Raw genomic sequence first — 25,340 nt, forward strand, 5'->3', positions numbered from 1 at the left:
TCCGGCTGTGTGGAGCTGGTCAGAGGTGGCGAACGCGGAGCGGGGCAAAGTCCGGGGGTTGTGTGAGGCGCTGGCGCGCACCAGGGAAAGCGCCGGAGGAATGCGAGGCACAATCCCGAAATCCCGGCTGAGGGATGGCGCATGCCCGTCTGCCCGGCTCTGCCCTTCGCGGGACGTGTCGCTGAGGTGACACAGGTGACAGCATGTCCTCCCCTCACGGTCCGGCTTGTCCGTGCCACCGCCCGGTTTGTCCACCAAACCACTGATGATAGCAGCGCTCCATTCGCCCTCACTCGCCAAACAACAAAAAAACATGGATAACAAAACAGATGGCATAGATAGCAAAAACATAGATAACAAAACAGATGGCATAGATAGCAAAAACCTTCACAAAGTCTACATTATAAAATAGTGTAATATAATGCAGCAAATAAAAGCAGTAGACAGGAGGTATTATTGGAAAACCTCCTGAATTTCACTATATTTTATGTATTTTAAAAATATCTTGTATAATATATAGCAAAATGACAGCAACCTCACAATCCATGCTTATCATTCAACCTAAAAAACACTTTATTTTTTCATAGCAAATTGAATATTTACCTAGTAATCAATACTGTTTATGTTACTATTATTACTGTTTATGTTGCTGTTTATGTTACTATATGTTGGGCATACCTTAACATGCATTTGCTATTAATCACTCAGGAGGACCCAGACTAGTGCTGTGCTACCTCTATTAATTCAAAATTCTTCTGACTGTAGAAGTGTGAAGAAGAAGGTTATGTGTTGCTTTTGTCTGTGTATACATCCAAGTGTGGTGACAGGTGACAGACTTCTAAGCTTCCAGAGTTGTTGAAAAGAGTGTGACTGGATGTTTTACTTCACAACATACTGAGATCAGATGGTTCTGAAAAGGTGAATAGGAAAACGGGCTGCAGTGTGACTGGGGAGGAAACTTGGCATACAAACTTGGACACCAGTCTTTTTACCCTCTGTGGGGAACTACAGCTGGAATATTGTGATTCATGACAGTAATACTGCTGTGAAATATTTATATTTGGCTGACATGGTCCTGCTGAAGCTTGTCTGTCAGGCGAAAGACTACATAAATCACAGGAAAGGGACATAAAAAGAGATAAAATTGTAAAGCATTTTAGGTAATGAACATTTAAAGTCATGGCTCAGGTGAGGTGACAGCTGTGTAGATCCTAAGCAAATTAACTTCTCTTCAAGGAAAAGATTTATGAGATGGTGTGACATATTCCAACAGTAAAAACATCCAGAGTGTGGCAGAGATATATTTGGAATCTCAACAGTCTAAGGGCTGAGTAAACCCTATTGGTATCCTTATTTTGGCTGGAAAGTTTAATACACCCAAGCCCAGCCCTGGGGCTTGTCTGGCTCTGTGTGTGTTAGAAGCAATCCATGAGAGACAGAGTCCTGCTGTTTAAGCTGTCAGACAGGGGAAAGGCTTCAGGGAGCACTCACACAAGTGCTCAGCCATCATCTATAGGACTGGCAGTAATCACAACTCAGGGCTGGATTCTGAGGAATTATTTTAGTTATTTTAGTTACTCCAGGTTCAGCCAGATGAGGTTATGCAGTTGCTTGTTCAGGGCTAACCCTCTTGTGCATCTAAATGAGTTAAAGATTCAGATTAGTACTTTTAGGACTGTTTCTGTCCACCAGGAAATGAAATGTGGTAGAAAAATAAGACCTCTCCAAGCATGTTTTTGAAATGCAGAGGCTCATTACCTGTTAATTTTTTTTTATAAGTGTGTTTGGCTTTTAAAAAAGGCAGTTTTTCTAATGCATAGCAATTCCATCTTGTGATCTGAAACTCTCCAGCTTTTTCCATCGCTAGTAATGATGAATTCTAATTACATCTTAGTTGACTTTATTAAGGAGCAGCTGACTAGAACCCATTCCTGGCCTAAATAGGCATTTTGGCTTTGAAGGGGTGACAAGAAATAGAAAAGAGAGTTTTGTCAGCGAAGTGCAGCACTGCTTGTTTATTTTCAGTATGTTCCTTAACTGTGAGAGGTTTCTAACACCTGAACTCCCTCCTCCTGCTACTGCTTTATATCTTCACATGTGCTTTGGTATTTCAGTTGCAAAGCTGAGCTGCACAGGACAAGAAGGCCCCTCCATTCTTGGCATGCACTGCCAAATCACCCCCCAAAAGTACCAAATGTTTTCCTCAACACGCAGAATAGCAGCGATAGCTTGTCATACATCACTTTTCAAAACTGTTTACATAAATGCAGTGTCTTTAATCCATCTGATTACAGAGAGGCCAAGGTTTTGTTCTGTTTTCATCACACTTTAAATAAATTTTCCCTCTAAGGCATGTATGTATGGACACATTGGCTAATTAAAGCTCAAGGAAATACAAATATGTAGTTGAGCTTAGTAGCATTGAACAGCTAAGTTACTCCTTTATCCTTAGAAGTGTTACTATTACGTGGTAAGACCTTTTGGTTGAGCAAACAATTCTTCTGGCTACCACAGGCACCAAGGTTATAATTTTGCTGTCCTACATAATGCTTTTTCCATTTGCTCGTTGTTAGGTACTAAGTAGTTGGTGTTTAGGAAAAAAAAAGCAGTATTGAGGATTGTTATTAGCTGCTTTTCATCCTGGAATTCAAGCAAAGAGATATTTTCAGTTAACTTGCCATAGACTTTCTTTTTTTTTAGATACAAAGCTACATTTATTAGGACATGAATAAAAATAAGACTGTAATTAGTTTAGAATTGATCTTTTTTTCCTGGTGAGCTTTAGAGAAGTCTCTTCATGCATGTGTCTGTCAGTCTTTATTTGCTTTGGAAAAATTCAGGGAGCTGTAAATCACAAAGACTGAAGGGCACTAAGAGTGTTTTGGAACTTTTTTTTTTTTTTTTTTAATATGAGTTCCCAGACAGCAAATACAATTAAAAAATCAGTAACTGAACTTAGAGCTATCAATATATAGCACCAGTAATCTCTCCTGCATGCTCTTTCAACTTCACTGATATTAGAGATTTAATTGCTTAATGATACTAGTGACAAATACAGAATTATCATGTTTTGAGAATAATTCTGAATAAAAAGGCATTTCTATAGTCTTTCTGAAGTGTTGCACAACCATTGACTGTGTCAGTCCTTGTTCTAAGTCCTTTCCTAACTTGGGAAGTCAAAAGGTTGCATGGGGAGTCCATATTGCAGAGTGGCCCAGCTTCCAGACTCAATAATTCTTCATTTTTTTCTAAGAAAAGCTAACTAATGCAATTTTTCTTCATTTGGTATAGATTTTTTGATTTATTTTTGTTACTATGAAAGCATTTTTAAGCTTACTTATCTGCATTATGTGGGAGGAATGCAGATCTGAATTGCACTCAACATTTTTATAAGTGTTCAAAAAAGCTGCACTGTAGAAGAAATATTTGCCTATTTCATATGTGGAGTTAGAATACAGTGAATTCTGAATCCATTAGGGGAGGCATTTTCATGATAGATGCAGAAGTATTGTCTGGTGTAATTCTCTTGGCAATTTCAGTGTTGATAAAATAAGTCCTATTTCTGCTTGACTGCTAAATACAGTCTCCAAGTACTTTTAGGAAATGCTACTTTTAAGTACATCTCCTGTCACTGAATGGGGGAGGAACTGCAAATTTGTGAGCTGCTTTAAACTTTTCTCAAAGATGTTTTGATATACGGTGAAATAATCTATAAAGGAATGTTAATTATAAAGGGAAGCCAAGCAAGGAGATCAGTAGAACTACATATGAAGCTTAAATGCTTTTGAACAGGACATACTTGTTTAAAGCACCAGTGTAGATGGATTTAAGGTTTAGAAACAACATGCACGTGTCATCCAGGAACTTAAAAGCATCACACTGCTGAGAGCTTCAGTTACCATCCACACTTAATTGTAAATTTAAATTCCTGGCATGATACTTTTCTCAAGCTCCCCCACCCCACCTGTCTGGGTTTTTTTCCTCTAGATTTATGGCATTCACCATGATGGCTCTGTGCTGGAAGCTGCTCATCTGCTTTCTCTTCTACCAAGTGGTCTCAGGAAGAGTGAGGAGGGAGGGGCACTACGTGGCAGCCGTGTATGAGCACGAATCCATCCTGAGCCCAAACCCGGCGGCACCGGTGGAGCGTCGCGCCGCGCTGGAGCTCATGGGCAGGAACCTCGACATCTATGAGCAGCAAGTGCTGGCTGCTGCCAGGCAGGTATGCCCAGCTCCAGGCAGCACTTGTGTGTGCCCTGGGTATATATAGAGGAAGTGCTATTTGAAGATAATCTTTCACATTTGTGTTCCCAGGCAACTGAAGCCGTATTTATATCCATAACTATGGTCTGGGCTCTCAGACGATCTGACCTGCCAGCAGCTCTGAAAAAGAAGCAGGCTAATTAGCATCCCGCCTGACTCGGGCTATTCCAAGCTTGGAAAAACACGCCCATTGTTATTTAGTATAGGGAAATTAATTTTCTATTTTGGTCTGAATACCTAGCTCCTTTCTGTTTTCTTAAATGGAAGGGTTTCCTTGAAAGTTTGTCTTGCTGGCAGCTGTCTTGGGTTTGGTTTTATTCCAGTGCTCTCAATGGAAATTCCTGAATGTTTCTAAAAACTAAAGTCAAATGCTTTGGAAATGAATGTTCTGCTTTTAACAGCTTTGTGGAACTAAAATTTTCCATTCCTTTCTCCCTCCCACCATGGAATGGTTCTCAGTCTAAATATATTTAGAGGAGAGAGACTAGTATTGCCAGCTGTTCTTAGGCGCAGCCCTCTTTCCTCCCCTCCCAAGAAAACCCAGGCTGGTTCTAGTGACAGGAAGCAAGTGTTACTGGCCCTACACAGAGAAGAACTGACTTGCAATTTTCAGAGATCTGTTGTTCTGGGAGAGAATAATTTTTATATCATTTGAAAACATGATATTATTTTTTTTTGAGAAGTTCAGATGATTGGGCAGAAGCATAATAGCAATTTTTATGCAGCCCTGCACCCAAGACACAAAATTATCCCAAAGCCATCACATTGATAACACGTTTGGGCTGACTTTTGAACACTAACAGGAAGTTGAGTGACTGGTGCTGTGTCTGATTTAAGAAGAATCCACCTAATTTTTAGGAACAATTCAGATCTCCCTTAATTGCAGGCAGAGCCTCTGGCATGGCTACATTTCTACCAGACTGTGCGTGGCTTCCACAGTGAAGCTGTTTCTGAAATCAACACTCCATGTCCAACCCTATATTATAATGGTATTTAGAGATGTCTCTTCATGCATGTGCCTGTCAGTCTGTATTTGCTTTGGAAAAATTCAGGGAGCTGTAGATCATCCAATACCTAATTAATTAAGTGATGCTGCACCTTTAAAAAAGTGTATCTGCAAATAGCATAATTCTGATAAAAAAATTAAGACAAATTTTAACATCATTGTCGCCTCGTTCACAGGGGTCCCAGGATGAGGGAAGAGACGAGAAAGTTGACTCCATGTTTCAGAAGGCTTGATTTATTATTATATGATAGATAATATATTAAAACTATACTAAAAGAATAGAAGAAAGGATCTCACTACAAGGCTAAGCTAAGAATAGAAAGGAATGAATAACAAAGGTCTTCTCCCAGACCGAGACCGGCCAGACAGGTGAACTGTGATTGGCTCTTAATTGGAAACAGTCTGATGAGGCCAATCACAGACCTCCCCTGTTGCATTCCACAGCAGCAGATAAGAATTGTTTACAGTTTGTTCCTGAGGCCTCTCAGTTTCTCAGGAGGGGAAAAATCCTAAGGAAAGGATTTTTCATAAAACATGTCGGTGACACATCATCAGTCTTTAACCTGAATGATGACATTCTCTTAACTTGTGTGAAGGCAGGATACCTTTGGTAAGAAATTGGATGCAGTATGCTCTTATTTGCATGCCCTTAAAATAATGTCAAATGCATTATTTTTCAAGATAAAGGTATGTGTCAGGTTAAACAAGTTTTCTTTATACACAGTTACACACCTCCTAAGAAGTTGAAGAAAAGATATCTTCAAGCTACGTTACTGGCAAAACATAATTGGGTTATCCTTAACTTTCTTTAGCTCTTTTTACCCATGAGATCCCCCCAAAAATGCGCCTTTGTTTTACGTACAGGGGGCACAGATCATTGTTTTTCCTGAAGATGGAATCCATGGCTTCAACTTCACCAGAAGCTCCATTTACCCTTACTTGGATTTCGTTCCACATTCACACTCTGGGAAGTGGAATCCCTGCAGAGAGTCCCATTTGTACAATGACACAGAGGTAAATGTAGGGGTGATGCTTGCAGGGGTGGGGTAACTGAATGCTCCAAGTGGGAAGTAGTTCAAGTCGGTTTGCTTAGGGAAGTAAGCAAGAAGTTTAACAACTGCTAGTACCAGATTCTGTTTTCATGGATGCTCAAGCTCTGCCGGTTTCATTCTCAGCAGTGGAGGGTTTAGATCCATTCATGCAAGGAGATCAGTTGTGTATGAACCATCTGGATCTGTCATCTCCTCCTCCCCAAACTCTGAAATGGTAACTGCTCTCTTTTAAGATCCGTTCTGTGTGGTTTCAGTTTGAACAACATTGTTTTATATAAAACAAGACAGTAGTATCTTCCCTTTTGGTGCTTTCTTGTTATTTGGCTTTAATGACTTAATGACATCACAGCATTCTGACTCAGCAATCATTGTCAAATGATTAGCACAAGTAACAGGACTTACCTGCTAGAAGATAATAGAAGTCACAGCTTGGCAAGGACCAAGCATAATTACATAAGATATGACCTGGATGTTACAAAAATAGTATTGTCACTGACTGTTCTGGACCTGAACTGAAAATAACCATTCTCAGTAAATACAGGCCAATGATCATGGCCAGGCAAGCAAGAGGTTAGTTTGCCATTCAGATGCTGTTTGGAGATTGCAATAATGTCTTTCTTGGATACAGCACTCTGTGTTATGGAAGAATTATTCCATTAATACCGTGGTCTGCAATGTTTTCTGTTTCTTTGCTGTAATATGCAAGGTCTATCCCTTTCCATCTTTGCTTCTCTAAGTAGTAGGTAGTAATTGCTTTTTAAAAATGTATAGTAAAAGCATCCAGGTGCAGATGATCATTATTAGACATTTGCTGTTCTGAAAGCACACACAGATCAGTTGTGCTGCCTTGGCAAAGTTTTCAGTTGAAATACAGTGTTTTAAAGCCATTGGTGCTTCTAAAAGTCACAAGTTTCTAAAAATTAACACCCTTGGAATAGATTTATTTACTTACTTCCTTCTGAGGAAATAAAACTTAGACAATTTTTTTCAGAGCTGTTTCAAAATAAATATCTGAAATAACTTTTTGCCTACAAATCTACTGGTTCCAGTAGCTCTTGTCACAAAATCATCAGTGCTTTTCAGTTTTATGGATATGGTTAAATGTGTTCAATTTTGAATTTCCAAATTAATACTAAATAGGTCCTAGGTGCTTAAGTAAAACTTACTCCACCACATTCTAAAATGCGAGCATTCTGGAGAAATGCTTGCATTTCTCCATGCTGTTCTGCAGGTCGTACAGCGCCTGAGCTGCATGGCTCTGAAGAACAAAATATTCCTCGTGGCCAACTTGGGGAGCAAGCAGCCGTGCGAGCGCTCGGAGCCTCGGTGCCCGTCGGACGGGCGGTTCCAGTTCAACACCAACGTGGCGTTCGGTGCAGACGGCGCGCTGCTGGCCACGTACCGCAAACACAACCTGTACTTCGAGTATGCCTTCGACACCCCTGCAGAGCCAGACTATGCGTTCTTTGACACCCCTTTTGCTGGCAAGTTTGGCATGTTCACTTGCTTTGATATACTCTTTTTTGAGCCTGCAGTGAGCCTCATCACACAATACAATTTGAAGCAAATTGTTTATCCAACTGCCTGGATGAACCAGCTCCCTCTTTTGTCTGCTGTAGAGTTCCAACAAGCTTTTTCAACAGCTTTCAATGTCAATATTTTAGCAGCCAACATCCACCACCCTACCTTGGGCATGACAGGGAGTGGCATATACACTCCAGTCAAATCGTTCATCTATCACAACATGGAAAGTTATGGTGGCAAGCTCATAGTAGCAGAAATTCCTGTGATTGCTGCAGATTATAAAACCAATTTAGAGAGTAATGAAAGATTTAGAGTGAACTTACATGACTCATGCAGGACTTCTACGAGCACCTCACTGGATGATGAAGTTTGCTTTAAGGAGCAAGAGACTCCTGGCAGAGTATCTGAAAAAGAAAAAGGAAAGGAACAGTCACCTCCTTTCTTTTATGCAGAAATGATGTATGACAACTTCACTTTTGTCCCGTTATGGGGGGAAAAAGGGGAGCTCCAGGTTTGTGCCAATAGCCTTTGTTGTTACTTAAACTATCAGAGAGCTGTTCTAACTGATGAATTATATGCTTTGGGAGTTTTTGATGGGCTCCACACAGTGCATGGCACATACTATGTCCAGGCCTGTGCCTTGGTGAAGTGTGGTGGTCTCAGCTTTAGCACTTGTGGACAGGAGGTCACGGATGCCACTGCTCTGATAGATTTCCAGCTATGGGCAAATATGAGCACCCCTTACATCTTTCCTTTGCTGCTGACATCTGGCATTACCTTGGACTTTGCTGATCACATGGGCTGGAAAAACAACCACTATTTCCTCAGCAAAAATAGAACATCTGCTGGCCTCCTGACAGCTGCTCTCTATGGACGATGGTATGAAAAGGACTAGCACAGATACTTGACTGCCCATACGTTCAGAGTCTGTATCTTAACAGAAGTTGTTAAATACGCATATTTGCTAGAGGTTCAGGTGTGTTTGTCCCATCACTGCTTGATCAGGTCCCACATTTGAAATAATGGCTGTACAGTCTGTACCCTGGTAGCTTATGTCCTACCAGGAGTGAAAGAACTGCCTTGCCAAGGTAAAGGCTTGCTGTGATCTGGTGAGATGATTTATACCAGAAAATAACATTCTCATTTCAATTGAATTTGTTCCTTTTAATTTAATCCTTTGGTTTTTGGGGGTCCTGGCTGGGAATATGGAAATTAATAGAATGGAAAACTATTGCAAGTAAAAAAACCAGCAACAACAACAAAAAAAGGCAAAAAAACCAAAAACAAAAAACCAAACCAAACAAAAAAAAAAAAACAGGGGAAAAAAACCCCAAAACAAACAAAACAAAACAAACAAACAAAAAAAAAACCACCCAAAAACAAACAAAAAACCCCAAACAAAAGAAAGGGAAGGAAGACACAAATATTGTGCATAACATGGACAAGATCATGTAGGTATAGACACATGTAGCTTTTATGTGCTGAGGTTTTGATCTCTGGTTAGGGTGCCATGATTGTTTTTTTTCTTAAGAGTCAAAAACTTCCAGCTGAAATTATTACCATGGACTGGCCACTCAGCTATCTGTAATCCTGTTACACATTTAACTAAATGTTACAGTTGTAAACATTTACAGAATAGCTAACCTGGGGAACAGGATATCAGTGACTGTGAAAACCTAGACTGCAGCAAGACACAATTCACAAGAAATTATGTTCAAAGAAAATAACAACATTGAATACAGTGGCCATGTTATGTACTGTTTGAGTATTTTAACTTCCCTCTTTAAAAGAACAGTCTTTTAAGACTGTTTTGACTTTAAGGCATCTTACACGCTGTTCATGAATTTATTCAAAAGGAGTTATGAAAAGCATATAATAAGCGGTGGGACAGCAAGGATTTTGCATCAATGCTTCATGTGCCAGATGGCAGGTTTGTGCTGCTGAGTAAAACACACCATTTTATTTCCAGAGCAATAACTAGATTAAGTGCTGTTCTACTGCAGTGAAGAAGCTGGGAAGAGAATATTCAAAGGTTATTAATTTGGGGTTACATTCAGACAAGTTAATGTATTCTCGAGCATTATAATTTTATGGGGTCTTATTGGCTGTTATGACTTCATCTGGGTAATGGCTGTTGAGTAATGGAATAAACACAATTGTTCCTTTGGTGAGTCCTTGTGTTCCAGCTGCTCTGTTACTCAGGCTGAGGAGCAGAGCACAGGAGACAGGAGAGCTGAGTCTCTCTTTGCTCCGGTGGTCTGAGTTGGTTCAGACTGAAACCACCACCAGTACATGGATGAGTCCTGAGAGGTGCTCAATCAACTCCTGCTTCAATTGAACTCACTTTCTGGTTTCAGAAAGCAAAACAACCAAAAAACTGCTGATATTCTACCTTGGGGTTTCTTAGATATTTACACAGAATTAGTGTATAATTATGGAAGATCTTGGGCTCTATCAAACCTTCCTTCTCCAGTCTGTATCCCTGTGAGTCAGGCCCCTGTTGAACACCACTCTGATACAGCAGCACACCAGGTTTGTGTATCCTGCAGCATATACTGGACAGAAATATGGAGAGGGGAATGTCTGTATCTCATTAGGCATAAACTTGCTGCTGTAAAAGTAGGCCATTCCATTCCACCCCAGGGTTACTAAAGATCATTAATTCTTTGGCACCCATACCATGTTCTTGCCGAATTCCAGGATGTACAGGGTAGAACAGAAAAGCATTTGCAGTGCTTGTTGGTGCTCCTTCTTCTAGTACCACATGACCACTGAAAGAATGGAACAATGAACAACTGGAGATTTCAGCTCTCAGGACCCTCCACTTCAGAGGCTGAAAAACATGCAGTTTCATGCACTAAAATACTCCTTGGGATTTAGTTCCAGAGCAGACCATTATCACAGTAAGTCAGGCTAAACAAATAAATAGCATTACACATATTTGCTATGCTTAAGGAAAGAAGAGGTACTTATCTGTGAAATACTGAAATACTTGCAAAGTATTTTTCCAGGTGGATGTTGGGATACTTTCCTTACTGCAAGAGAAACACCAGAAAGCAGATCAAAGGAACAGCTGGAAAACAACCTTGGAGTTGAGCTATCAAGAGGCATGGGAAGAGACTGAGGTGACACAGCTGGAAAACAACCTTGGAGTTGAGCTATCAAGAGGTGTGGGAAGAGGCTGAGGTGACACAATATGCTCAGATCAGAGACCTTCACAAGGCCCACCTGGGCAAAAACTCCTTGAGGCAGATCTCAGCCAGTGAAATAAAAATCCCAAATATTCACAGGCTGAACTGAATTATCACTCCATCAAGTTTTTAAAAGTCAGCAACAATGAAAATACTTGGGAGAGTCACTTGCTCTCCTTTTTCCCTACCCTGGGAGAGCAGGTGTGGGCAACACAGGTCAGGAATCAGAGATAATAATGGAACCCACAGCAAATGAAACAACATCTTGGTAAAAGAAGAGATTAGAAAGGTTGAATTCATTAAGGCATAAATAGATTAGAAGATTTTTAAGATTTTTAGAAAATTATGCAGACAGTTTGAGTAACAAAGTTTGGCAAGGGATGGAAAATACGTGACAGGATACAGGAACCAATGGATTCTGCTTTAAAACTATTTAAGCTATCTAATCTGTTCTTTTAACATAGAGCACCTGTGATGTCAGACTTATGTCAGGTACAGAGAAGAAATCCTGCAAGTCTGTCCTTTGACAAGACTTCAAAGCAGGTTTTGTTTTGTTCTGTTGTAAACCTGAATAGCAAGAGTTCTGGCTGCATCTATTTTTAATTGAAAAAAGAAAGATTGTAAGGTGTTTTTTTCCTCTTTAAATATTTAGTGACACCATCAACATGAAAGACAAGTTTGAAAAGCTCTTTAGGTTCTCTATTATTCAACTATGTTTACAGTTACATGGGGCAACACTGCAAGATCTCTTTCCCAACCTCAGCTTGAAAATTGCCAAAACATAGCATAGAATGGAGAGAGCTAAATTTATCCTAATGTAAAATAATACACAGCACACCAGGGAAGCACAGATAATTTAAATACTGCTTTATTTGAAGACAAATAGTGTGCTAAAGAGACTAGGATACCAGTTTGGAAAGAGCTGCAAGGAATCTCAAAGTCCTGTAAGCAGGGACAGTCATCCTTCCCTGTCAGGAAAGTTCAGTTGTGAGATGAGCTGCAGAATTTGAAAATTTGAGTCACGTTTATAACTAATCTTCCCCTGGGAAAGAAAACCAAAACAGTCTTGTGATCTTGCTGGGCTCCAGATGCCTGAACAACTGAACAAAATGCTCTTTCCAAGGCTGCCATTTCAGACCATTTTGCTCTCAGTAGGTCTGAGTGGGAATGCCTTGGTAACATTCACCATGTCCAGCCACGCATTTCCTTCCCTGTTAAGCAGTAAAATGAAGGGATTTTGTGATAAGGCTTACAGATTCTCATAAATCCAGGAACAGGTTAGTTTCTTAGCAATAGCCAATTGTTTCATCATTAAAATTAATGCAGTGATACCTTTGCACTTAACATTTGAAAACATATGGATATTACAGTGAGGGAAGGACTCCAGGAAAAGCAAAAAGCCAATGCATCAGTTAACAAAGAGGCCTGTGCTGTGTCTCTTCTCATTTCATAGAATATGACTGGAAAGAATCCATTAAGATCATGGAAGCCCAACTCCAGGCCCTGCACACGATCACCCCAAGGATCACACTACATTCCCAAGAGCATTTATCACCTCAGGTTTCAGCATGTAAAGTTTGGAACCCCGAGTTTTATAAATTCTTATCTTGTCTGATTCAGAGTCACAGTTACACTTTTATATACAAAAAAAAAAGGTTTTCCATCCCAATCAGAATTCTACTCTTGCCAGTTTCTGCAGCATATTAAAAAGGATTATAAGGAAATCATCACAAATCACTGAGATTACTGCAAGAGGCAATAACTATCAATCTTGGATTTAAAGATTTGTATGAATTGGCTTGATCATCTTTGAGAATTTTAATACTTTTTCGTGATATTAATATCAATTTTACAAAGTTTGAATTCAGACCTATGGAAGTTGTGTTGGAAGTTTAAACTACTTATGAAGAGATTAAAAGAGACCCTTCTCTCCAAAGTCTAGTTAGTCTGATTCCATCAGGACTGGATTATCAGAAATTATTGTCAGGGAGAATCAATGCTTTTTAACCAAAAGTGTGATGGCATTTCTTTTGTGGATACATACCATCAGCAGAGGCCCAGTGCAAAGCTGTGGGAGATGAGGAAGATCCTCCTGCTGCTCCTGCAGCTGTAGCCAGGGAAGCTCACGGAGCTTCCTCACCCGCCCTGTGGTAACATGGAGCCAGAGCACAACCTCCAGTTCTGCAGAACTGCTGTTTCCATCAACATTTACCCTTTTCATTTAGGTTTCAGTTTTTTGAGATGTGAACTTCACTGATCCAAACATGGAATTGAGTAGTATGGGCTCATTCCCTGCAGACATCCAGCACTGTTAAGAATGTTCCCTGATTGTGACAAACTTCTCTCAAGCCATGCTAGCCAGTTCTTTGGGCAGTAGTCACTGACACTTCCCATCTCTCTACACGCTGATCCTCTCACCCAGTTATTGCAGCATCAACAACAGAATGATCACCACAGTTCTTTTTGGTTTTTTTGCAAAAGAGAACCCAAGTTACCCAAATATTTTTGTCATCCCCAGCCAACTGCATTTAATGAACATTCTCTCTTTTTTTTTAATAGTAGCTATAAATAGGGCATGTTATTCAGGGTTACTACATGGGTTACTACAGCTACTACAACTTGTAGTTGTTGTGTTTACTTGTAGTTGTAGTTGTTTTGTTGGGTACAATCTGGGCAAGACAGGAAGGCCAATTCTTCTCAAAACCAGAATTAACTGGATTGGAGAATCTGTAAACGTTATCTCATACTCCTTTTTAGTCATCTTCCCTACAGTTTAGGTAACAACTTAGGGATCTTTAGTGCTCCTTTTAACATCTGTGTAGATGTTGAAAGGAGCAAAACTTTGAAGAATTAATTTTTAAATATGAACTTTTTTTTCAACCAAACATTTGTTAATTCTTTAGCCTGGTAGCATAAACCACAACACAGACAAGTCAGAATTTTAAACAAAATAAATTACCAGAAAAAATGCCCCAAAAATTGCAACCAAAGTTTAAAAAGTGCCTAGAATAAAAGCTCTGACTGTTCCACATATATTTATACAATTATTTTGGAGACATCTAAGCATGGGAAGGCAATAAAAACTTACAGGAGGAAATACAAAGCAGGACACAGAGATTTTATATGGAATTACACAAAAAATCTCCTCAACTGCAGAAGGGCACTCTTAGTGAGAGACACTGATTCTTCATCTTATCAGCACCCAGCATTGTCATCCTGCAACATGACACTCTAAAAGTACCAACTCAGCCTAGGAGGTTCATACTGACTTGGCATTTTCTCCTGCAGAACATTTATCCTGAGAATGGAAAACCCATAAAACATCCCAGAACTCAGAGCACACAGAAAGCTGAGCAGAGCCAGCTGTCCTCGTTCCTTAAGTCCATTGGATTTTTTTTCTTCCCCAGGACATAAAGGGTTTCTTTTATTCTAATCTATTGCTTCAGTAGTCCAGCCAAGGCTCGCTGCTCTCCCTTGATGAAAATCCAATTGATTGTTTGGATAAGGGCTGTAAGAATAGCTGTGCAATATTAATCTATAGAAAATCAGGAGGATTTCTTTTAGAAAAATGGAGGTTCCAACATAATTTTCTGGAAAGGAACAGGCCTCCAACTGAGGTATGAACATGTTTTTTTAAAGCCCTACGAGACACCATCATCATTATTTGTCTTTCAGAGACAAGGAGCCTGCTGTTCCTTGACCTCTCATTAAGAAGTGGTCTCTGAACACAGCAGCATGGTCTTTAAACAAATCATGTTCCATTTTTGAAATTAGACCTTATTCTAATCATAATCTTAATTATCACTTAGAAGGCACAATTACTGTCCTACCCATACTGCTAGGTAATAATAGTGTTTTGGATTTTTTTTTTTTTTGACAAATACATGCAAATTGCAAGGTACAGGCTCACTAAATAAACTGCAATGATGAGACAGATGAGATACACAAGTCATGTAAATATGAATTCCAAAGTCGATTTAAGAATTCATAATTAGAAAAGACAGATATTTAGCTCAAAAAAAGTTCAAAAACTCTAAGTTAAAATAATACAATATAATGCAGAGAGAAACTTTTCAAGAGGCGAGTAGCAACAAAATGAACGGTACAATTTCTGATTGGCATAAGAAAACAAACACATTCAACAGGACTGTTTTCTGCATTATCTGTATTCATATCCAAATCTTTTGACTTTTCAACAAACCAATGCCATCTGAGCTTTTCCTTCTGTCACCCAGCCTCTACTGCATTAAGATTTTTCCAGCAGGACCGGAGTGTCCCCTGCTAGTTTGTGCCCTATAGCTACAGACACCACACAGAGATACCAGGTCATCTCCAAGTCAGACAGAGGTCAGCACAGATAATAAAGGCCTATTAATATCATCCTTTCACAGCGCTTTTGAATTAACATCAGACAGTTTCACAAACAGAAACATGCAGCTGTTACCTTTTAAATAACTGCCACACCACTTCGCATTCTCATCAGGTTTCCCACAAGCTTTTGAGGAAAAAATTGGTCCACGTTGCTTCAGCCTTTGAATTTAAATGGTTGCAGTGAATCCCAAGACAGGCCCATGTGGATCTTGTGAGTGCTGCCTGTGGCACAAGCATCGCTGCCACAGAGCCACACAGGTGAGAGATTCAGAGGGAAGAGAGCACAGAAATCACCACCTCCCTGAAGTCCTCTAACTCTGCTCACAGATAAACAATGAACACAGGCACAAATGGTTAAGAAAGCAGTATTTATAAGGAAGCCTAAAGGAATAACGAAGTAACAATCAAAATTACTTTAAATAGCTCACCTTCACTTTAGAATTAAAATGCTGGCAAAGCCTTCGTGAAGATTTTGTAAACTCTACCAGCTCGACAAGAGACTTTGTCATTAATTCTTAGTACATACAAATAAATTATTCATTAGTAGAACTCACATTTGGGTTTTATTATACTCTGTAAAATATACAGGAATCTTGAAGTACTGAAAGAGTGCAGGTAAATACAGTATTCAAGCAGTCACTATTTCTATGTACATGCTCATTAATTCTTCAAAAACCCCACAAAATTATCAAATAGATCAAAATATTGTCCCATGTTTCCACACTATGTTCAGAAAAGCAGCTGTTAATTTACAATATCAAAGATTTCCAGTTTCACAATACAAAAAAAGGATAAAAATGAAATTGGAATCAGTTTGTAGTCATTTATTTGTACTTTGCCAGGACACGCAAGGATTCCTTGCATGTACATTAACAAATTAATTTGAAAAGTAACAGTTATAGTTAAAGCAGAGCCAAATAAAGGAAATTAATATTTAACAGACAAAACTTCAGCTTACTTATGTCAGTTTTTCATTCTTCAGGCAATTAAAAAAACCACAGTAGTCTGTTATAAATAAAAAAAAGAGGGCAAGTCTGAACTACATTATAGGGACCTGTTTCTGCTGTTTATTTTCTAAATGGAGCACAACAAAGATACACAGCTCTTCCCACAGACCAGACACTGTACTTTTTTCTCTATTAGGGAAATATACTTTTAAATTCACCTCCCCTCCTCCCTCCCCCCCGTTAATCTGGGATTAAAAAAAAAAAAATTGACAGGGATATACAATTTTAATCTTACATACAATTTTATGATGTAAGGAAGTAGATAAATTACTGAAAAGAACTCTCAGTCACAACAGGTTATCAAGACATTTCAATTTTTTATGCAGTTTCATAGTTTTCAAGTTATTACTGTATTTTTAAATTAAGAAAATTCCATCCAAAACCCAAAAGTTAAAAAAAAAAAAAATCTGTAACTGTGCAACAATTACTTCTTCCCTCCCACATCTCCCCCCCCCAACCTTCCTTCCCTTATTACACTGTACATTTTTCACCCTGACTTCACCTTGTTAGCTGGTTTAATTTTAGTATTATAAAAGTATGACAGACCATTTCCATTTCACCTAAAAAAAAAGAAAATACAACTTAAAAGCACATCTGCTTTCTTTTATGGTACATTTAATAGTGTCGGAAGGCTTTCAGATGATTAAAAAAAAATAAAATTCAACATTTGAACCCAAATCTAAGCTTCTTTTCCAGAAGTAATTAAGGTTTGGTTGAAATAACTTCTCAAATAACCTATTCCAGTTTTCACAAAAACGCATTTAATTAAAAAAATCTTTAAGTTATTTGGTCCTTTGGCAATTTGCAGCACAAACAATGCCTACTGTACCAAACTCATTTATTGCCTTCAAAATGGTTTTAGGTTTATTGAGAGCATCTGAATTTAGCATCCTTTGTCTTGTTCATTTACACCAAGCTGGGTGCCCAGTCTGCAGGAATTACTCCCGGCACCAGAAACAGAATGGTAGAATACAGTTAAATAAAACAGTTTTGACATTCTTTATTTTTCTTTTTTTGCCATGGATTCAAAGTACTTATTCAAGAATTTATGCTTCTTCTGCAAAATATGCTCTTAAAAATCTTCCTAGAGTCTCACAGATTTTTTTTTAATATGTAACCACAATAAAAAACATCTTCTCAAAGGTGTGTCCTCCTTCTGTATTCAAACAGCAACAGCTTTCTGATAGGACGAGTCTGACCTTCCAGCGTGAGGGTTCACTCAGACCTACAAAAAGTATCTTCTAATAGGTCTCAGAATCTGAGTCATTGAGCTCGTCTTCTTCTGTGTAGGGGTAGCCACCTTCCCTGCCAATGTTGTTGAAAGTACAGTAGGAGCTGTGGTCACTCCTCATGATTGGCAAGGAATCGAAGGTGACAGTTTTTGAGGTGTTGGTGTAGTGATTAATGGCATTGAAGGTGAGGGAGGGCAATGTGCTGCTCGATGAAACAGGCATCATGGTGGCCAGGATGAGAGCCAGGCAATCGGCCACGTCCTTGTTGGGCGCGCAGGCCAAAGCCGGCGTGTAACCTACAAATCCAGAGAAAACAAAACCTTCATTTGAAAGAAACACAAAGTACAAATTTCTCCAAAAGTTCATACAATCTTTCAGCTGTCAAAGTATTTTACATTGCTTAGCTCCGCACTGTTTAGAAAAACCAAAAAAATGAAATAAACGCATTATCAATTAGTATTTTTAAACTTCTCATTACAAAAACAATCTGGAAATTAATGGGCTTTGCAAAAAAGATGTAATTGCTTTGTTAAGCAGAGCCAAACACTTTAGGCCAGTGAGAAAAGCCCAGATCTGAAAATAGTGAGGAAATCACCTGGCTGAGGAGAGACAACTAAAAGCAGCAACAGGGATAGGTGACAGCATTCACTAAAGAGCTACTGCACAAACTACAGCTCAAAGGTTTCTTCATCCAGAATCTCCACCACAGCTGTTCATCACAGACAGGCACTTCAATAACACTGTGCTATCTCAGTAACAAGCTGGCTAAAGGATAGTCAATTGAAAAGACAGAGTGTAATCACTTCATTACAATGGCGTGATATACTTCATTACAATATTCAATAATATAAATTAGAAAGCCAATGTCTGATTTCTATTTGCATGGTATCAATTAAGAAATCCAGAGAAGTTTGAGTAAATGCCAGCTGGGTTAGCAGGCTAGAACTTGCAGGGAGACCACTTGGTTGCCCAACTGGTCCAACCAAACTTCTGCCAGGCATTGCTGCTATGACAACCCCCAAGTGCAGGAGGTCTCGGGCTGTGGAATGATTTGCAGTCAGGTCATGTAGCTGTGACATCTCTTCAGGGTTTCTGTGGCTCTAATAATCCTCCACCATTGTTCCTTCTGCAGCTTCCCCTTCTCTGTGTACTTGCCTCATTCAATGTCAAGAAAAATGCTTCAAATTTTCCTCAGCAGAGATCTGTGCACTGCTCCTGTCTCAGGCTTAGCCATTTGGATGGCGCCTGAGGGTGAGGTCTGGCACAGGTCTCGGTGCATCTACAGCACCGAGGGAATGTCCTTGGTGGTGCCACTGGCAGCTCTAAAAGCAGGGCAGTCTCCTAAGTACCACCACAGATCACAGCTAATTCTGATACCAAGAGCAGGACAAGTTCCCCTCCCTGGCTCCACCCTGCAGCATCTCTCACTGTGTGGGACAGAAATGCCCACAATGAGCTCAACAGGAAGACTCATATTCAGGTACATTTGGGAGTCTGAAGTCCTGCACTACCTCGTAGTCCACAAGTTCAAGGTGTACAATATTCAGGTATAAAAAGCACACAAGTAATTTTAAATGATAGATGGCTTTAACGCAAAGTGCATGATAGACTTCTATCCAGACTTTAGGAAGGCAGGGAAAACAAGGCAATGCTCATTCTACCAGCAAGTGTTTCAACTACTTCAAAGGAATCATCTTTATTTTAGGAGTAGGTCCAGATCAAGTTTTAGAATAGAGCTCAGGAGCAGTTACTGTATTGCACAGCTGCCCACAGGTATTAAACCAGTAAGCACATTATGGAAAATAACTGTAGCTAGAAATTAAGAAAACAGCAAGCAGGGGACAGTCTTGCAGTTGAACTATTTTTCACTCAGGACAGACCTTGTGCTTGATGCTTTGAACAGAGCAAGACAAGAGTCCCTGCCCAAAGGAGCACACAATCCAAGGAAACACAGATAAGTCAAGCACAGAACGCACCAGCTGACCATGCGATAGGGCCGGACAGAAGTGCAGCGCAGCGGATGTTTTCATTGTTAGTAAGGTACCACAGCACTTAAACAGCTCAGAGTTAACAGTGACAGTCTGCAGAAGAGATACATTTTGAGAGGATTCAGAAGCAAGGGCCAGGGCTTGCCACACCTGGATCATGACTGCATTTCAGGCATGTAAGGCAGAACAGAAGGCTCAGAACTGATACTCAGATGCACACCATTTAATATCTACAGTTGCTGGAGGTTGTATGAAGGTAAGATGACACACAAAGTAAGTTTATTAAAGCTGGTCATATTCAACATCATTCCTTTCACTAATGTGATTTGATAAAAGTTCAAAGAAGGAAAACAAGCAGTCATCTGCTATTTTAAGAGTTTTATTTGTTTGTTTGACCCCTTCCCCCCTCCTCCCTTTAAAGACTTCTAGGGTCTTGAATACTCATGTTCCTTCTGGAGCAATGCATCCCAGTTCATCGTAAAAAGGTCAATGTAAGGATTAGATTAAACAAAATACTTGCTTCTGTTAAAAGTTCTCTGTTCTCTAAAATCTGTGTTTATAATTAATACACAATTATAGGTCTCAAGCTCCTGGCTTTCATAAGCAGGAATGACATACACCAGTTTTATTTCTGCCTTAGACATAGCAAGATGAAGTAACTGCTTACACCACAGAAGACTGACATCTGTGTCCTCCACCACATTAACTTATATTAACTACACTATATCAAATTCAAATCTATAAGAACAAATTGTAATTTTATGTCACTTAACTGCAGAGTAATAATTCAAAAGCCAGGGAAACAGCAGATATAAATACTTTATATTTCCTTTGAAGTTGATGTTGGTAAATGAACTGACTCCACTGAAATAACTCAGCTCTCCTGTAATGGTCCTCATAATCTGCACTTGTACCTGTGTAAGGCTTCACAGAACAACAACAAAATATTTACTATCTTCATTTGTAGATGGGGCAATAGAAATAGAGTGAGTTGGGGCAGCATTCTTGCACAACAAAAAACAAGGGTCTGCATGATGGACACTGATTTAAGGCTGAGGCTCCCCCTGCCCAAATGCAGAGCTGCTCCCTCCCCTGGGGCTTGAAAGTTGCCAGGAAGGTGTCCAGAGGAAAATCAGAGGGTTAGTGATGAGGTCAGTGCAATGAGAGTTCTCAGGATCAACTGAATGAGGTATTAACACTGGGAAAGAGATGAGAGTCTGAGGCAGAAGTCATCTTATAACTACTTGCAGAAAAATTTCTTCCAGAAAACAGGACATCTCCAATATAAACTAAAATACAAGTCAAATACTCAGGGAAAAAAAAAAACAACACTACAAAACAAAACACACAAAGAAACGTCCCCTGAAACGTTGGTTGAGTGACAAAATAAAACTTCATATGGTATCAAATGAAAGAAAAAGCCAATAATTTCTTTTAAGATGGGCAAATTTGCATTAATAATGCCCAATTCAACAGAATTTTTGGAGATGAAGGTGATGGCAGTTTCATCATGACTGGTGCAGAAAAATGGGAAAAAAAAAGAAATTTGAATAAGAACTGATACAGAGCTGAGAATGAACAGTCAATACAACCACTTTGGGGAAGTATACTGGAAAGTTAATTTTCTGTTTCAGCTGCATTTAATCTATTAAGAACCAAGAGGATTAGATTTTTTTCTACTGACATTTGATCTTAAACAAAAATAATCTCACCATTTTAAGAGATGCTACATGACAAAAGCAGCGTGACTTCAAATTCAGAGTTTTAAAAATCTTATAAACTATTTATAAACTGAAATGCAGGTAACAGGAGTGATGCTGTTTTTTTTCAAAGCTCATGTTTTTCAATAATGCTCAGATATAGCAGCAGAGGACTCAGTTTATACAGCTATAGATACAAATAGAGACTGCTTGAAAAAGTCAATGTAGTTTTTACAGAAAGGACAAATTCAAAGATGAAAAGTGGATCATCACTCCATAATAGCTGAGGCTCTGCTGGTTACATGTTCTATATAATGAAGACAGGTTCCATGTAAAAAACTAAAACTTTCTAAAACTAAAATTAAACTCCCATATCATCTAATTTTGTATGAAATGCCAATCTTGTCTGGCAGATCACTGAACTTATCTGGACTATGCTGAAGTAAGAGAATGTCAGTGTTGTGATCCAAAATATTCTACTGCCTATTTCTTCAGTCAAAAAGAATCCATCAAGGCTGCTTGATATAGTCTCAAGGCTGCTTAAAATTTTATATAGAAAGCAATGCTATTAGAAAGAACCACAGTGAAGAAAAATATTAGATAGTGCTCAGACTTACTTTAAAGTTAAAAATGTGAGGAGAATTAAAAAGAAGATTTTTAGATCTCCAGGCTGCCAGGGTACTTTGATACAAATGTTTTCTCTCTGTTATGTCAAAGATCCATCCTAACAAGGGACTGGCTGGCTGTATATGAGAAGCTCACAAAAATGCAAATTTCTCCAGTCAGCATACATGTGATGAGAAGCAAAAAAAAAACCCAAACAAAAAACCAAAAAAACCCCAAACAAACAAACAAACAAACAAACAAACAAAACTTTCAAACTTTCAGACTTTTCATTTGAGGGAGTTTGTTTTAGCGCTTACTCTTGCCTCCTATTTTAGGCAAGGAATGATCTTTAAGTCACCCATGCCACTTTAAGTAGTGTAATTTGAGAAACTACACAGAGAAAGTCAAAGTGAACATTAAAAGAGGAAAAACTTTCCAAACTGGAAATATAATTAGAACTATTAATTAGGCACATCACTTTTGGAATAAAAAAATAACAAACAAACCCAAACAAAGTCAAAAGCAAACAATCCATTGCCTCACCCCTCCCCAAATCCCAGCTACTGCTTTCATGGCATAAGAGACAGAGTCTCATGCTTTCAAAAGCACAGCTTTAGAGGACCACAGATATCTTACATGAAAATATGTGAATTAGTCAGTAAATCTAATTTTCTTTTGTTTTACAAGATGCAGCATTTATTCTTGTGATAAAGCAGTTACTTCTTACTTCTAAGTGCCAAAAAACTCTGAAGAGCCAGAAGCTTGAGAGCAGTAACTGTGAGCTGTAAATCATACTAGCTTTTAAAAGCTAACACCAATATACCTACTGTGACAAAACGAATAGCAATTCAATCCAGCTTAACAGCTGAAAGTTATATTTTACTTTGAGCATTATGTTTTTCTGACCATTTTTGGTATGCCAAAGCTAGTGCATTTATAGGTGCATCATAAAACTACTTTTACAGTGCATCATAAAACTACATATGCAAGCCAAACTTTGCTGTGCTGTGACCTGCATCGTTCTGAAAGTTTTTTACTCTCCCTACTTCTGCTGCTTTGTAAAATGATCCACCACCAATGCATTTTTTTCTGTGAGGGCAACCTACTGCAAGGCTCATCTGGAGTTTCCAGAGTTACTGGCTTTTCAGGGAGTTGAATTTAGAACCACAGTTCCTTACAGGAAAACAAAGTTAGATTTTTCTTACCATTTTCATCTACAGCAAGTACACTTGCTCCCTTCCCTAAAAGCTCTTGAACTACAACCGTTAGTCCATTTCGAGCAGCAACATGCAGAGGTCTGTGAAGACAAGCAAACTCATATATAAACCTTAGAACAAGTCATGAAGTAAGATAGGTAGCTTGCATCTAGTTAAATGTCATACTTATACTTCTATGTTATTTACACATTATACAAATGCTGTAGATGTAATAACTAAGATGGGAAACTCAGCAAATCTCTTTTCTTATTGCAAAGAAACTCTAAAATACCAGTTATGAACTTTCTTCTTTCCATGGCAGCACACAGGGAGGAAGCACTGCTGGTAATGATGTGCCTGCTAATGGACTTTATCGTGTTAAAAAGTCAGAAACACTTGGCACCCTACTGCTGATAAATCCCCCACTCAACTGCTGTAACAGATACTGTCACATGTGAGAGTAACTGTGTATCACTGCCATCACTCAGTGGAGCTCTAACAGCAGAATGGCAGCCCTTTGCTGCTACATGTAAATACCCATAAGAGATGCAGAAACACTTCATCAATCTGCCTTCTAGAAACCACTATATTCCATTGTGATTAGAGATGAAAAAATATTTCACAGTATAATGCAAGCAAGAAAAGCAGATTACTTTTCAAAACCTCAAACTACTAACCATAAATCAATGTTGTGTTGACTTGCTCTATAAAGGAAAGTGTAGCTTTATCTCAAATATTCTAATTGTATCTTTTTCAAATGCAACAGTTTTTCAAAACTGGTTCCCATTGGCTTAAATAAAACCTTACTGTCACTCAGCAGGAAACAGAATTATCAGCTTACTTCCCTTCTGCTTTATATTGCTCTTCATTAATTCTAAGATTCCTGAAGTTGTTTGAATTAACTGTAAGCTGGAAACAAATGCCTTACTTATATATCAGAAATGCAAAAGATACAAACAGGAGCAGCTGTATTTATGGTGCTTACATTAAAGTATTAAAAATGCAAGAATTATCACACCCCACAGATATACTGAAAAATGTACTGTAATTAAAATAATTTGAATGTAGAGACCAACAATTTTAATGCTTATCTTGTCACAAAGAAGGACTTTGTTTAAGCTGTTCAGAAGTCAATTTAGTTATTAAACATTTGCTAAAGCAGTATTATTTAAACAACGGTTAAAACCTTGCAATTTATATAAAACACTTTATAGAGGTGCAAATGTGTACCTATTTTATCCCATGACATCTCTTGATCAAACTATTTGAGCCAAGGCATGTGGGTGGAATTACATGAGCCTGTGGTAGCATACTTTCCCACATCTGTTCCCATCTCCTTTTTGCTTTTCCTTCTCCCAAGACATCCTTGTTTAAAGCCAGAAACGAGGCAATCAATCCTTTCCTGCTTTCTGGTTATTTCATGCTGCCTGAGGTGCACCATGGTGAGCAGCAAAAGCAAAGGAAGAATTCTTACTATTTTAACTCCTTAATTCAAGCAGGTCTCAGGGAATACTTGGAAGCACTGTATGAGTTTGAATATGGCAAGATTACAGAAGGGATGTAAGGCCAGAATAATATGTGAGTTGCTTACAAGTTCCAGTGTAAGGTGTTTTTTGGTGGTTTTTTTGGCTTTTTTTTAGTGGTATCACAGACCATTCCCTAAATGGTCTGTGATACCATTACTGAAGCAGTCTAATAATTCATGTGCATAACTCAGCTACACATTGTGTGCCAAGTATTCCCTGAACACAAACCCATTCTCCAAAAGGAAAAAAATGCAGAAGAGTCATTTTAGTAGCCCATCTTGATTGGTATGACATACCACACATTTCTAAGGTTTCCTTGTGATTTAGGCTAACCAAATAGGTTTAATTCTATTTGAGAGACCATCTTCAGGAAGGTTTAAGAAGAGTGCACTCTCCATGACATTTAATTGACAATAACATTTCACCCTTGAAACATGAAACAGAAAGCATGCGGAAGAATAAAAGCACACTTCAGGCAGTTATTTTTTTTAAAAGTAGCTATCATTGAAGACCAAGTCTTAGATTGCCTCAAGTTGTTAAATGAAGTGATTTTTAATTGAAAAACTGGATAATTTTTAAAATAGAAAAATCTCAGTTTTGCAGGTAATCTCAGTGGATTGCAGTAACTCCACACATGAATCACAATAATGTAAGTTTTATTTATCATCCTATTCACCC

General features: G+C 38.7%; 2 protein-coding genes across 11 annotated transcripts in view; one reads left to right on the forward strand and one right to left on the reverse strand.

Moving 5' to 3' along the window:
* The window catches only part of BTD (biotinidase), a 40,502-nt gene extending 30,486 nt beyond the window's left edge, over window positions 1-10,016 (forward strand). For 3 of the 6 annotated variants that reach the window (XM_050971635.1, XM_050971634.1, XM_050971632.1), the window contains exons 3-6: window positions 709-918; window positions 3,988-4,222; window positions 6,134-6,283; window positions 7,553-10,016. In XM_050971635.1, coding sequence (XP_050827592.1) covers window positions 905-918; window positions 3,988-4,222; window positions 6,134-6,283; window positions 7,553-8,740 — 1,587 coding nt within the window. In that variant the 5' untranslated portion in view covers window positions 709-904 and the 3' untranslated portion in view covers window positions 8,741-10,016. Of the gene's footprint in view, window positions 1-42; window positions 196-708; window positions 919-3,987; window positions 4,223-6,133; window positions 6,284-7,552 lie in introns of those variants that run through there. The other 3 variants (XM_018909563.3, XM_009086092.4, XM_018909565.3) reach the window with 2 other exon arrangements.
* A 5,935-nt stretch (window positions 10,017-15,951) lies between these two features.
* The window catches only part of ANKRD28 (ankyrin repeat domain 28), a 119,943-nt gene continuing 110,554 nt past the window's right edge, over window positions 15,952-25,340 (reverse strand). For 4 of the 5 annotated variants that reach the window (XM_050971631.1, XM_050971630.1, XM_030226558.2 and 1 more), the window contains 2 exons: window positions 23,146-23,237; window positions 15,952-17,942 (listed from right to left, as the gene is read on the reverse strand). In XM_050971631.1, the coding sequence (XP_050827588.1) occupies window positions 17,656-17,942; window positions 23,146-23,237 (379 nt within the window). In that variant the 3' untranslated portion in view covers window positions 15,952-17,655. Of the gene's footprint in view, window positions 17,943-21,951; window positions 22,092-23,145; window positions 23,238-25,340 lie in introns of all 5 variants that reach the window. The other variant, XM_050971629.1, reaches the window with a different exon arrangement.

Source organism: Serinus canaria, chromosome 2, assembly GCF_022539315.1.
Source record: "Serinus canaria isolate serCan28SL12 chromosome 2, serCan2020, whole genome shotgun sequence".
NCBI lineage: Eukaryota > Metazoa > Chordata > Aves > Passeriformes > Fringillidae > Serinus > Serinus canaria.